Source organism: Charadrius vociferus, unplaced genomic scaffold, assembly GCF_000708025.1.
Source record: "Charadrius vociferus isolate BGI_N301 unplaced genomic scaffold, ASM70802v2 scaffold13, whole genome shotgun sequence".
NCBI lineage: Eukaryota > Metazoa > Chordata > Aves > Charadriiformes > Charadriidae > Charadrius > Charadrius vociferus.
This window is the reverse complement of record NW_009647763.1, coordinates 1,548,444-1,561,155: the sequence shown is the minus strand read 5'-3', so window position 1 is coordinate 1,561,155 and position 12,712 is coordinate 1,548,444. Positions and strand designations below refer to the sequence as shown.

General features: G+C 41.7%; 1 protein-coding gene across 1 annotated transcript in view; it reads left to right on the top strand.

Moving 5' to 3' along the window:
* LOC104284021 (p53 apoptosis effector related to PMP-22-like) overlaps window positions 1-5,548 on the top strand; it is a 14,730-nt gene extending 9,182 nt beyond the window's left edge. Inside the window, exons 2-3 of the mRNA XM_009882294.1 lie at window positions 4,765-4,908; window positions 5,173-5,548. Coding sequence (XP_009880596.1) covers window positions 4,765-4,908; window positions 5,173-5,387 — 359 coding nt within the window. The 3' untranslated portion in view covers window positions 5,388-5,548. The remainder of the gene's footprint in view (window positions 1-4,764; window positions 4,909-5,172) is intronic.
* The last annotated feature ends 7,164 nt before the right edge of the window (window positions 5,549-12,712 follow it).

Here is a 12,712-nt window from a genome sequence, read left to right as displayed (position 1 = left end):
GTAAAACAGGTTGAGCTCTGCAAACTCAGCCTGGAAACATTCTCATTACATACAACACAGAGATGAATCATCACCGCGGCAGATTTTAGTTCTTGTAAGAATTAGTTTGCAAGACTGGACCTAGAACTGCAGGGTGTGTGATTCTTTCCCTTAGTGGTATGAAGGATAACAGCAAAATATTAGTCTGTTACATTTTCTTTGCCCCCCTCCCTGTTTCTTTTGAATTAAAACTAGCCTTCCTAAAATTGCTGCACATTTCACTGCAGTTGCTGATGTGTCAAAGCAATCAGTCAGCAAGAACCTGTAGATAATTATTGGTGTCTGCGAGCTGGCAATAAACATCTGTTTTTCTTTCCAGTGCTGGTCGTGTATTTAGCTTCAGGCCAGGAGGAAAATTTGAAGAAGTATGTTCTTATTGATTAGACCAGGAGAAGTACTTCTGAACTCTCTGGGGTTGCTTTCAGAAAATGTCACCCAAAGAGAGAGACTCCATAGTTCATGTGGTTTGGGGGTACCAGGTCAAGAAAAAACATGAGGACATCATTGTGAATATTTTCCCATGTTTTGAACCACATACACTAAAAAAAAAAAAAGAAAGATAAATTCGTATTTTTCACGGGGGAAGTAGACTTCACATGCTACTTGCAAGGCACAACAGCTTTTTTGAAGGCACCGGGGGAAGTAGACTTCACATGCTACTTTCAAGGCACAACAGCTCTTTTTTGAAGGCACTGTTTGTGTTTGGAGGACGAAACACAGCAGGCTAAGGAAAGACTAGATCTGGTGGTTCAAAGTTTTGGCTCGACTTACTGGTGAGCAAGGAAGTTTATTTCCTTATGTGTGAGGCACAGATAGTGTTTGCACTTTTGCAAACTGGAAAATGCATGAGGGGGTAAAATCAGGAAGGCAGGAGAGGGGAGACACTCCTAGTCCTAGATCTGCAAAGGAAGTCCATCAGCTTCTCTATGGCTGCAGTCAGCAATAGGATATTCAGAACGTGTTTAGATGGTGCAATACAAGAGGCAGTCATGCTACCTCTAAACTGAGTTAGCTTTAATACCAGAGTAATAAAGCTGCGTTTTTATTGTATACTGTCTCGGCTAATTACTTTGCTCATAAGCTACAGTGAGGTCTACTGGCATGGGTGGGCTCTTTCTGGTCTCTAAATTAGCTCAGGGGTCTTCTCACACAGCAGGGAGTTTTAGAAGACCGGCACTTATTTTCATTTTCCGGTAGTCACATGTTACTGCATTCACCTGCACGTAGTCTGGACTCTCACAAATCACTGCTGATTGACTTACAAGACACTGGAAAGCACTGTCATTGCTGTGCTTGAGATAGGCTTCAAAACGTGGGTTCCTTTTGCCTGTTTGGGGTAGCAAGGTATTGTTTTCAGACAAAATTACTCAGAAAATTGCCAGCTAGAAGGTATTTTCAAGGGTGGACGGTGTGTAGCTTCCTACAAACACTTTCACAGTGTTCATTGGTGTTCTTTCAGCTGATAGACGAGCTAAAAGAAGGAGAAATAGCACTGGCATGCAAGTGTTACAGGATCCTGCTGGTATTTAAGGACACTCTTGCATAAACACTCATTTATTTTCTGACAAAGATATTTTAACTCTTAAACAGCCAAAACATCACTGACATATTGGGGGGCTCAGAAGACAGATCACACAAATTGCTGAATATTTTCACAGTCTCGGCTTGATGTCCTGTAACCTGCTGCTCCCTCTGTTTCTGTTTTTGATTTGATGACAGGTGGACTAGATCCTTTCGGCTTTCAGCTGCCCTCTCTCTAGAGTCAAGTGTACTTTGAGTTGATATTGCACCCGTGATGATTCTTTGGCCTGGAGTTCACATTTTTAAGAAAAAGCTTTGCAGTTAGAAAAATTTATTTATGCTTTTGCTTTATGTTAAAGCAAAAAAAAACCCCAACATTGAAAGATAAGAAAATATTTGGGACCACATTAGCCACTCACTTGTCAGTGTTTACTGACCAATTTAATTCTTCTAAATCTGGCATTTTAAAGGAACTGTAAGTCTTCTTTCTGTTGGTAAAGATACCAAGCTACTCTAGAGCTCCTGGCTGGCACAAGAAAAAATAAACATCTCCAATATAGAAACAGTTGTAATTATTCCTACACAAAGCTTTTGCTACCTTTTATCCTAGAAAGGTAAGGTGTCTGCATACTGTGGTCTTAGACTACAAAACTGCTAGTTTTTGTAAAGGACAGATGAAGTCAGGGTACTATTCCTCAGAAAAAAAAGCCCATAGTGAATCTTCGGTGCAATCCTATTGCCTTACTTGGAGCTGCATATTGGTTTTCTTTCAACGTTGAGTTAACTCTTTTTCTCTTTTGTAGAAGTGAGAGTCATAAAACTGGCTGTTAGGTGATTAAGCAATGTCTCCTAAAGATGTAAGCATCCTGCAACAAGCGTGTCTCTTCTTGCCGTATAGCCAATGCCCGGCGGGCTGGGCGTGCACCCAACCTGCTTTCATACAGTCACACCATTTGTAACACTACTTCAGGAAAAACACCTGGGCGAGCCCAGCGGAGGAGTAGACGGTGGCATGGGCAAGGTGCCACCGCACATGGCTGCAGCCACCAGGCACCACCCCCTGAGCCTCCAGCCCGGGTGATGTTCCCACCCCAGGGGATGGTGCTCTGCCATCAGCTGCTGTTGGGAAGCCAGGCTGAACTTTGGCAGGCCATCTGCTGCCCACAGCAGTGGTGGTGACAGCAGGTGAGACGAAACCACCAGGTCTCATGGTGCCTCAGCACTTCCTGGGTGGGCAGCTGCGCTCTGAGTCTGCTCTGGGAAAGGGCATCCCTTTGCTGAGGAGTTTTGCACCTAACCATGACCAGTTGTGAACACCAAACAAAAACCATCACATCTAGATGTCCTTGTCATTTCACCCTTCTGCCCAAACTCTTGTATCCAAGAGCAGTGAGGTCACTACTGCTGAGCAACTTCTCTTATGGAGCGGTGCCTCTTTTTTTAGCTGTTTCAGGGGGGCAGCAGAGAGACTGGGAGCAGGAGTGTCCTCAACAGGGTAAACTGAGCTATTACGAGAAATTCCTCTTCCTGGCTGTTAGCTTTGATACTCTGCCTGAGGTGCTGCCCTCCCACCCGCACCTCCACATTGCATGCTCTATCTCTGAGCCTCCTGCGAACTCCCCAAGAGAAGAGTTTGGGCTAAAATACTGGGCTAGAAAATGAGATGTAGGCACATCTTTGCTGTCCCTTTCAGTCTTCTCAGGCCACTGCCTGTTTACAGGAAAGGCCATACAGTTGAAAGGCCCTATAAACACACAGGATCTTTTGTGGCATGAGGAAGAAAAAGGACATGACATAAAACTGAAAATGGGGTGCAATAGCTAGAATGCAGCAGGGATCATAAAGTGGGAGGGGGTGGTTGGTGAAAAGCAAACAAAAAGGGAAATCGGTTTTGATGGGCTGATGGGAAGAAACGTAGAGCTGGAAAATCCTGATCCACTTTTCTAGTCTAATAGCAGAGGTGGTATGGGGCCTGGGGGAAGAGAGGTTGAGCACCAAGGTGTCACTCACCAGGGATAGGATGGTGGCTTTCATGCCTACCTGACCCTGGCCAGGGGGAAGGTAGGACATGTTTCATTGTACTACTTGCACAATCAAAGCAAACACATTGGCAGGTTACTGGGTATCAAAAATCTAAACTTACACAGTTCCACAGGGAACTTTTACTGAACAGCGTGCACTACATATAAGTTGAGTTATAATTATTTTCAGGGTTGTTTGGGCTGTGACAATTTTTTGGCACTGTTGCTGTATATACTTGGTTAGAAGCTGACACCTTACAAACGCATAATGCAGGCAAGGGGGTGAAGTCTATAGCTGCCCAGCAGATTTTAACTGCCTACTCCATCTACATACATAACTTAAAAAGTGTCAAGGTGGGCTTTTTGCATTCAGAAGAGGAGACACTTTGATCTCTTTGAGCAGTAGTTGCCTCTCAAGACTTAAAATATTGAATAAATAATAACTTTTTTTCAGTTGTTATGCCAACACAATATGCTTAGATCCAACATGTTATAACATAAAGTTACATAATTTGAAAAGGAAAGTATTAATATCCTGAACAAGGTTTTCAAAATGAAACAATTCTGACTTTGGATCAAAGGCAGAGGTCAAATTTCCCTACGAAACAGACCCAGAATCTTTAGCTCCATTTAGGACACAGAACTAAACAAAGGCTGAAAAGGCAGAAACCACTGAATTTTGACATTTATGGACTATTGCCATACCTTTAAATTTGCATGCCGGAGTGGTAGTGCTCGTATAAACACTTTTTTTTAAAGGAGGGATTTAATTAGTTTCAGGGACAGTCTAATTCTCCTTGTCCATGCAAAATGCTGCTGGTTTTATGGCATCTGCTGAGGCAATGACATTTGTTATTGAAGAACAGTGTCAATTCTTACATCTTTACAGTGATTGTTTATCTCAGTTCTTAACTGTTAAATGTAAAGAGGAAGTTTGCACACAAGCCCCATTGCATTTTCTACAATAGGTCAAAGCTGGAGTTTTCATGCATTCTGCACTTAGTGAATAATTTCTTGTGGAATTAAAATGTTCACCTACGAGAGGAGAGAATGCTCCCAGGCTCTCCTTGGGAGCTGACCTTCTTTCCACATTTGTTTAAAATTAGCCTTTCATTGTAAACCAGAGAAAAATATCACAAGGGATTCTTTTGTTCCTTTCTAATGTGTCTTCCTTTGATTTCAGCTTGGGGAAGAGCTGCTGCTGCCACATACCTGGTTGGCTTTATACTTCTAGTCATCTGTTTTGCTCTGGCCATCATAGCATTTGCCATTGACACACTTCGGTTCAACTTCATACGAGGGATTGGAGGCTTGCTTTTTGTTGCTGGTAAGACAGTATATGAAGTCAAGTTTAGCTTGTGCAGGTATATCCATACTAGAACTGGTATTTCCCTCAGCTGATTCTACACCCAGGTCTTTGCCTGTGCGTACTTGAACTCTCAATGAAAAATTATAATATAAAGTCTGTCATGGCAGCGGGTCGATTTTCAAATCCTCCAAAATATGGGTGGGTGCAGCTACAGGTATTATGGAGTCAGGCAACATGATGGGTGTTAGCTTAATCCTGTTTTCTTTCCTCCTCTTTCTTTAGCTGTGTTCTCCATCATGGGCCTGGTCATTTATCCAGTAAAGTTCTCATCTGAAATTGAAATGACAGGAATCAATATGTTCAGCTGGGCCTATGGCTTTGGCTGGACCACCGCCATTATGGAAATATGCTTGGGATTCTTCTTCTGCTGCCTTCCTAACTATGAAGATCAGATCTTGGGTAATGTGAAGCCCACATATTTTTACTCTTCCCCATAAGCACCAGGAAAAATGCGTTCATATCCCAGAGATATCTGACAGACCAGCTACATTTTCCAGAATATCATCATCGGATGTTAGTAGAAAAGGCTGGAATCTTTTCAAATGCGTGTAGAAAAACAGTACTGGTATTCTGCAATAAAGTTATCTACTCTATTTTGGACCTTCATATCTGATGTGAGTTGGTTAGATAAAGTCTAAACATTAAAAAAACTTGTGTTTCCTCGTTCATTCCTGTTAGTAGGGTGTATGTGGATTCCATTGCATCTTAAATGCATATATATTTGTAATTAAATTCAGAAAACCTTTTTAAACTGCCAGTAAACAAAACAACATATATCATCTTCCTGAAGGAAAGCAGTTCACAAAAATCCCATTTTGTATGTATTGTCTTACTTTTTTTCGCACATTTTTCAAGAAGCCAAATACCTTTATCCACTGACTGCCAAAGCAGCATATGAGTCAGCCAACACTTCATAGCTTTGCTTCCATTTTTTTATTAATTCACTTAAGCCATAGGGACAGCATAAGAAAAGACAGGGGAAAGCCCCCTACCAAAGGCAGCATCTTGTCTATTACCCATCCATGTGGAATATAAGTATTTATTTCTGAATATTTGTAAGAGTAATGAAGTCTCAGAAAAACCTTAAAACACTGTGCTGGGGCCAGCACAGAGGGGGAGGAAGCAGAGGGGATTTCAAACCTCCTGCAGGCCTGGTTTGAAGTGGCTCCTGGTGTGGCTTTCTTCACGGCTATCTGCCTCTTTTATCTGCTGTATCAAAAACTATGGCCTTATAAAGCTCTGTTATACTGGTCCAGCTCTTTTATCCAGCATGGAAGGGTCAGGAAGGATTTTAGCCCAGGTATGGTTCCCCTCAGCAGACTCAGGACACATGAGGAGTGGAGCTGGAGCAGTATGAATGTGGGTATCAAACATTTGTTAAAAGGCCCCTTTTTTGTTGGTTTGATCTTCACAAGTATTTTAAAAGTGGAAAGTGTATACTGTCATAAGTAACTGTAAAATGCATAAATACCCCTTCCTATCTCATACTGAGGCTCTCACAGAGAAAAATCAGATCATAAAACACCTTTCAGTATCTTATACTCCACAGTGCTGCAAACCTGGATACAGTGCAAACAATGAAACGTACTCAAGACTCTGCTGGTTTCTGCCTTGTTAATCCTAAATTTATAATGCTCCATTTCTCCTTTTAAGTGAAAAAATGGGTAATTCTGCTACGTGGAGAAAAAAGACTCGCTGAAATTGGAGCTATGGAGGATTGTTAGTTTGTAAAATATCCCCAATTTTGTAACTATCTGTACTTTATGAAAAATGCCCCACCAAATGTTCTTAACTGCAAAGAATGAAAGGTAGAAAAAGTTTTTAGAAAAACCTCTGGGTAGCTAAAATTAATAAAGGCACAGGACCAATTTTTTTTTTTAAAGCTATTAACTCCATTCACTTTTATGCAGTTATTTTAAACTTTGATCAATAAACATGAGAGGTGTATCAAAACAATGGGGAGAGTATATGCAACAGGGAATACTTAGACAAGAACTTGCAAATATGTTAAGATGTCTCCTAGTTGGACAGAAATGAAAATAAAATGGAGTTGAGAAAGTAGTTTGCATCAAATGGCTTGCAATTCTTTGTGTAATGTTATCTGTTCAGGAAAAAAAAATCATAAGTCTTTTCATTATGCTTATTATACCTAATAAATGATGGTACCTGTGTATTGTTTCAAAAGTGAGTCTCAGCTTGTGTTCTCTACTAAGAGCAGGGAAGCGTGGAAGCCCCCAAAGCCTCCTCTTCTCGGGCACTACCTTGGAGCACCTGGCTATGCTGGCAGGATTTTGAGAGGGAAGAGTAAACTAACAAATCTAGCATCACAACAGCTTGTATTATTCTTCAGCCCTATTCTGGCTGTCTCCTGAGGCCTTGTTCACAAGCACATGAGAATAGTGGGATTTCTCTCTTTGCTTATGGCCTATGTGGAGTCAAGTAGCTCTATGCACGGTTCTGTGCTATAGTGGGCTACAGCTCGTTTTGGCATGGAGGGCAACACACTCGTGTTCACCGAAAAGGAAGCCAGTGTGTTCCTGCGTGATGTTTTTGCTCCATTGGATGTGGCAATCCCTTGAGGAAGCAAAAGGGACCTTGAGCAACTACTGATTGATTTACAGGTTCTTTAACATTAGCTGGACACTGACCCAACATCTGGAGGTGGGGAAAGGTGTACAAAACAAGGTTTAGGAGTGTGACTCCAGCCTTGATGAGAAAGCAGAGCATAATTAAAAGGCAAAGAAAATCTTCAGTGACAGATCATCCCCCCTCCTCCCTCCTCTCCCTTGCTGCTCTCAGCAGATTCACCACCTCCTCATCTTCCTCTTTCTCCTTCTCCTCCTCTTCCTTCTCCACCTCCCTAAGGGAGACAGAGCAGTGTCAGGGTTGGTGGCCGTGGCTCTGCAGAACGCAGCCCCCGTCCCCATTCCCCACTGACACTTTCCCCTTCCCAGGAGGGAAGACGGGTGAAGCAGCTTTGCTGATCCCAGCACAGCTGCAGAGACCCCCAGCACAGCTCCCTGCTATGTCCCCCGCAGGGAAAGGCTTTCTCTAAGAAAAAGGAGGGGGTCAAGTGGGTATCCAACAAGCAGAAGCATCACAGGAGACAGAGATCAAGCACCTGCCTTTAGGGTGGTTTGCTTCCAGTCATGCCAGGCCAGTTCACCACAGATGCCTAGAAAAACACATCCTAAACCCTGCGGCAGAAAAAACAGTGAGAAAAAGTGTAAAGCTGTTGTACAGATCCCAGTGCTCTTTCCTGTGACTGCCGCGACAGGGCAGCGTGGCAAAAACAACATGCAAAATGCAATCAGTTCTGACAGAAAAGGAAGCTGAATCCAGAAGCCAAGGATGTGCCTCAACTAGACTATAACTAACTAGGTTGCCAACTACCCAGGTTATCAACTAAATTGTTAAGTTAGTCTACAGCCAGCTCAACTAGATTATTAACTAATTGAATAATTAGATTAATCTGAGTTAAATCAGCATAAGAAGGTTTGGATTTTCAACCAAAGGAGAAATTAGAGGAAGAGAAGACATACCTTTAGTTCCACATCTCTGTTTGGCAGGGTTCTTGCTCCAAGTCTTGCCTATAAGAGAAACGGGCATTTAATCACTAAGCGCAGCACAATGGAAGACTTAAAGTTTCTTTGTGCCCAATGGCAATGCTAAAGAGAAATCAGGAAAGAACAGATGTCTGCAAGATTTGGCTTTCAAGAACATCAGGTCTGCTACAACAACAGAAGTAAAGACTTGGCTGCCAAAGGCATTGCTGCTGTTCCTGTCAAATTAAGAATTAGGGAAACATACTCTAACAAACACATTTTATTTCATTCAACTATATTACTGAAAAACAAAGGAAAAATTGTGCTGAAAACAAGTGGAACATCACGCAGCCCTACAGGTACAAACTGAAGCAAAAGAAATAATGAAAACTTCCTACTGGTAAATTGATATGTTCAATTCAATTTCTGGTGTTTCTGCCAGAGCTTGTATAACATGTGGACATCTTGGTCTTTTCAATTTCCTCTGTGAATATATCTATCTTTCATTATACATTTTCAGGCATCTGCCATTTGGTCTTAAAATACAGTTTGCCTAATCAATAATTCAAATGCAATCTAGGTTGCAACTGTATTAAAGTTGTGCATATTTTGTTGAATGAACTGGTGCTCTGAGTGAAGTTTTGACCCCATTGACATCACTTGCAGAACATTTATTGATTTTCTTGAGGCTGACATTTCATCCTTGAAGCACAAACCTTTTTTTTTTTTTAATGTGCTCAGAATCAATAGTCTCTCTATGGATTGCTGTGCTGATTTCAGCAGCTCTTTTCGCTTCTAGAGTAGGACACTGGTCCATACGAGGTAAGGAACCAGAGATACAAGAGACAGGATCATTCCCAGAATAAAGGACAATTCAATGTGTGTAAGATTAGCAGAATCTGGGTCATAATTAAATCACTTTTTTTTAGATACACAACACGGTCACAGTAAAAAGATTCATCTTTCCTTTCGTGCAACAATTATTACTTCTTATAATTCAATTACTTGGAATACTTCCTTGCATGTTTCTATATTCAGTGGATTTCTGTGTGCTCTGAAGATGAGCAGATTTAAGAAAAGAATGAAACCATCAGGTTTGTGATAAGGGAGAACACAATTGGCCCATTTGTACAAAGTGAGAATCATACCATCTTACAAGAACAACCAAAGAGTTACTTCGGAGTCCTATTGGGAATTCAAATAAGAAAACTGAGAATTGAAAGACTGATATACAGTTAATAATGGGGAGAGAGAGAGGGAGATGTGGATCTTCCTTTACCTTTTTCCTCACTGTCAAAATTTGGCTGTTGTTATAAATTTTGGGTTCTGGTGTAGCTGCATAATAATGTCTAGACCTAAATTTTATCTGCAAAGTTCTTCAGTGCTAAGTGCCAAAATCTAGAAAAGCACCTGAATAACCTTAAGCTTGCAGATGGCTCTGATGGGGTCATCAGAGCTTTTTACATAGATGATTCTTTAAGTGACTTACCGATTAGGGCCCATATGCCGGTCTACACACACTGTTTCATATTAATGTTACACATTAGTTCCACAGATTTCCTGCATATTAAATGATGTGGTATTTTTTTTCAATTTTGTTTTTAATTTTTTTATGATCAGTGTGAAAATGTGGATGCATCATAGAATTTTGCATGTGTCTGCTGGGTGTGAGGAGAATTTATAGAAAAAACTTTCAAAATAGTTTTACTGTTTATGAAAAATGTAGTGAGAGAAGATCAAACTGCCCTCTCTTGGATAGCTTTTATGACGCATCCTTTTACTTGTGCCACTGTTTGCCTAAGCCATCTGTTTTTCTGTAAAAACAGTTTTGTGAAAACCTGCTCTAATGATCGTATCATATTGAAAAGAAATTATATTAGGTATCCATGGAGAACCCATCATCAAGCACTTTAAATAGCCCTTGATTGTTCAAATGCAGTTCAGACAGAGAGAGAGATGTTGCCTGCAGGATTTTTCCACAGAATAGCATAACCCCAAGAGAAACAGATTCACTCAACTATTGATTGTAGGCCTGGGTTACATGCCCAGCTCCCCATTTCTTACAAAGTAACTGGTGCTCTAGAGCCTTGTCTTTAGCAAAACGTCAAACAAATAAGTAAAATGCAAACCAGAAAAACAGTGAAGGAAAAATATTACATAAAGGCATATGCATATAAATATACTTTGTATCAACAATTAGTCTATAGTTCACCTCAACGGGAATGAAGATGGACCAAAGTTATAAAAAACACATTTGGGTTTGCACTGTTATTTCCAGTTTTTCATTCTTTTTTTCTCCCATATGAAAATTTTCTCATCTCACGTCTGTAAAGCATTACTGATTTTTGGTAAGCTGTCCCAGTTTTACCACACCCTGTCCTGACAAGCACACCCATGCTCCATATCTGAAGCTTATACAAAGTATTAATACAACTAGGCTTTTATCCCTTAACCCTCCCTCTTTGCTTTTTAAATAAAAGGGATTGAAGTAATAAAATCTTGCTGACATTAGGCAAATTAGAAGAATGGAAGTTTTTTCTCAGGCTGCTTTAGAATTAACCCTCAAAAGAAGGAAGAAACAAGAACTGATGTTCAAGACAAAAACTTAGTCTAGTGCAAAAATGGTGTCCCAACATCTACTTGCAGTCCTGATGGTAAAATGGTCTGGGGTGATTAGCAGCTAAATTACCTTTGCAGCCCCCCTGGCCCACCCCCTGCATTAATGTGTGTGTGTACTCTCTGTTGCCTTGCGTTTTTTCGCTAACATCAACAGATCTTCTGGGCACTGAATTCTGAGTCCTCCAGTACTCAGAAGGAAGAGCTGCCCATCGCCTCTGCCTCCTACAGCGCCCAGGGAAGGGATTTTGGGCAGAAGCCTGAAAGAGTCATTGGCCCTTGTGTGATATGGCTGGTGCCTTCAGGGCAGGACAGGAGGGTTACCCATCTGAGCAGAAAATTTCCCTCCGTTTTAGCCTATGGTTAGCCTAAACGAGTTACTAGCAAGTTAAAATTGCCTTTTTATTCAGATGAGAGGGTTGTGTGGGGGCAGATGCAGGTTAGAGACTTGGTGACTCACGGTGGTTAGCCCAAGACAGGAAAATACTCTTGTAAAACTGAAAATTCACTGTGTCAAGATTTATAGCCTTCCTTAAGATACTCCCATGCGTTATACATGGAAAAAGTGAGGGAACAGAGGCACCTATTTATCTTCATAATTGTTAGGCCTGGTGCTTTGACACCAAGAACTAGTCTTTGGATTAGTAACAAGCAGGACGACTACAAAGAACTAAAACTTTACTCTTTACCCTGAGTCACAGCACGGGTGAGGACCTCCTGAGTCACTGAGTGCTCTCGCTGGCTATCAGAGAAAATTTCTTATCATCCCATTCATTATCTGATCGCAGCTCTGCTTTGCCATCCATCTTCCACAGGAGGCTGAGCTGAAATATCATCTGAGAGTTTGCCTCTGATTTCCATCCAACACGTATCACCAGCCAGACGACAAGAGTACCTCTCCCTCTGGCTCTGCCTATGGCCATACCCAGACCTCACCCTGGGGCAGCATCGCTGCCTCTGAGCTTTCCTCCAGCACAACTTCTTGTTTCAATTGCAAGAACTTGCATTTTGTTTGCTCCATCCTCTTCAACACATCCTTCCCCAAGCGGCACGCTGCCTTCCAAATTTGTGCTCCTGTCCCGGCTGCTGTCTCACTTCCCATGACTGCCTCTCTGGATAATTACTGCCATCCCCAGCAGTGTCCTGGGCATCCTTCAGGTCCTGTCTTTCCCTTGCCAGCTTAGAGCACAATTATTCTGAGCTGGCCAAGCAGCAGCCACATGGGGACCACTCCTCAGACGGTCCGTGTGAGCAGGCTGGAGGGGATTCTTGCTCATCTCTGTGGCAGTGCATGCTTAAACAGCATCTAGGCCAGAAAAAAAAAGAAAAAAGAAAAAAAGTAAAAAAGTGAAGAACGAGGTAAAAGCAAACTTCTTCAGTTCTCTATCTCTGCAGTTAAGACAAACAAGGGCACAAGCACTGTTTGCTAAAACAGTTTTCGCAGTGATGGACTTGAAATGACATGTTCTGCCTTCATCTCCCAAGCTCCTGAGGGCACTTGGGAACCGTGGTGCTTACAGGAATGAGTCCTCTAAAGACTGAATGAAAGCGTGAGGGTTTCTTCTCCACATACGTTTCCACCTCCTCCTAGCGATACAACC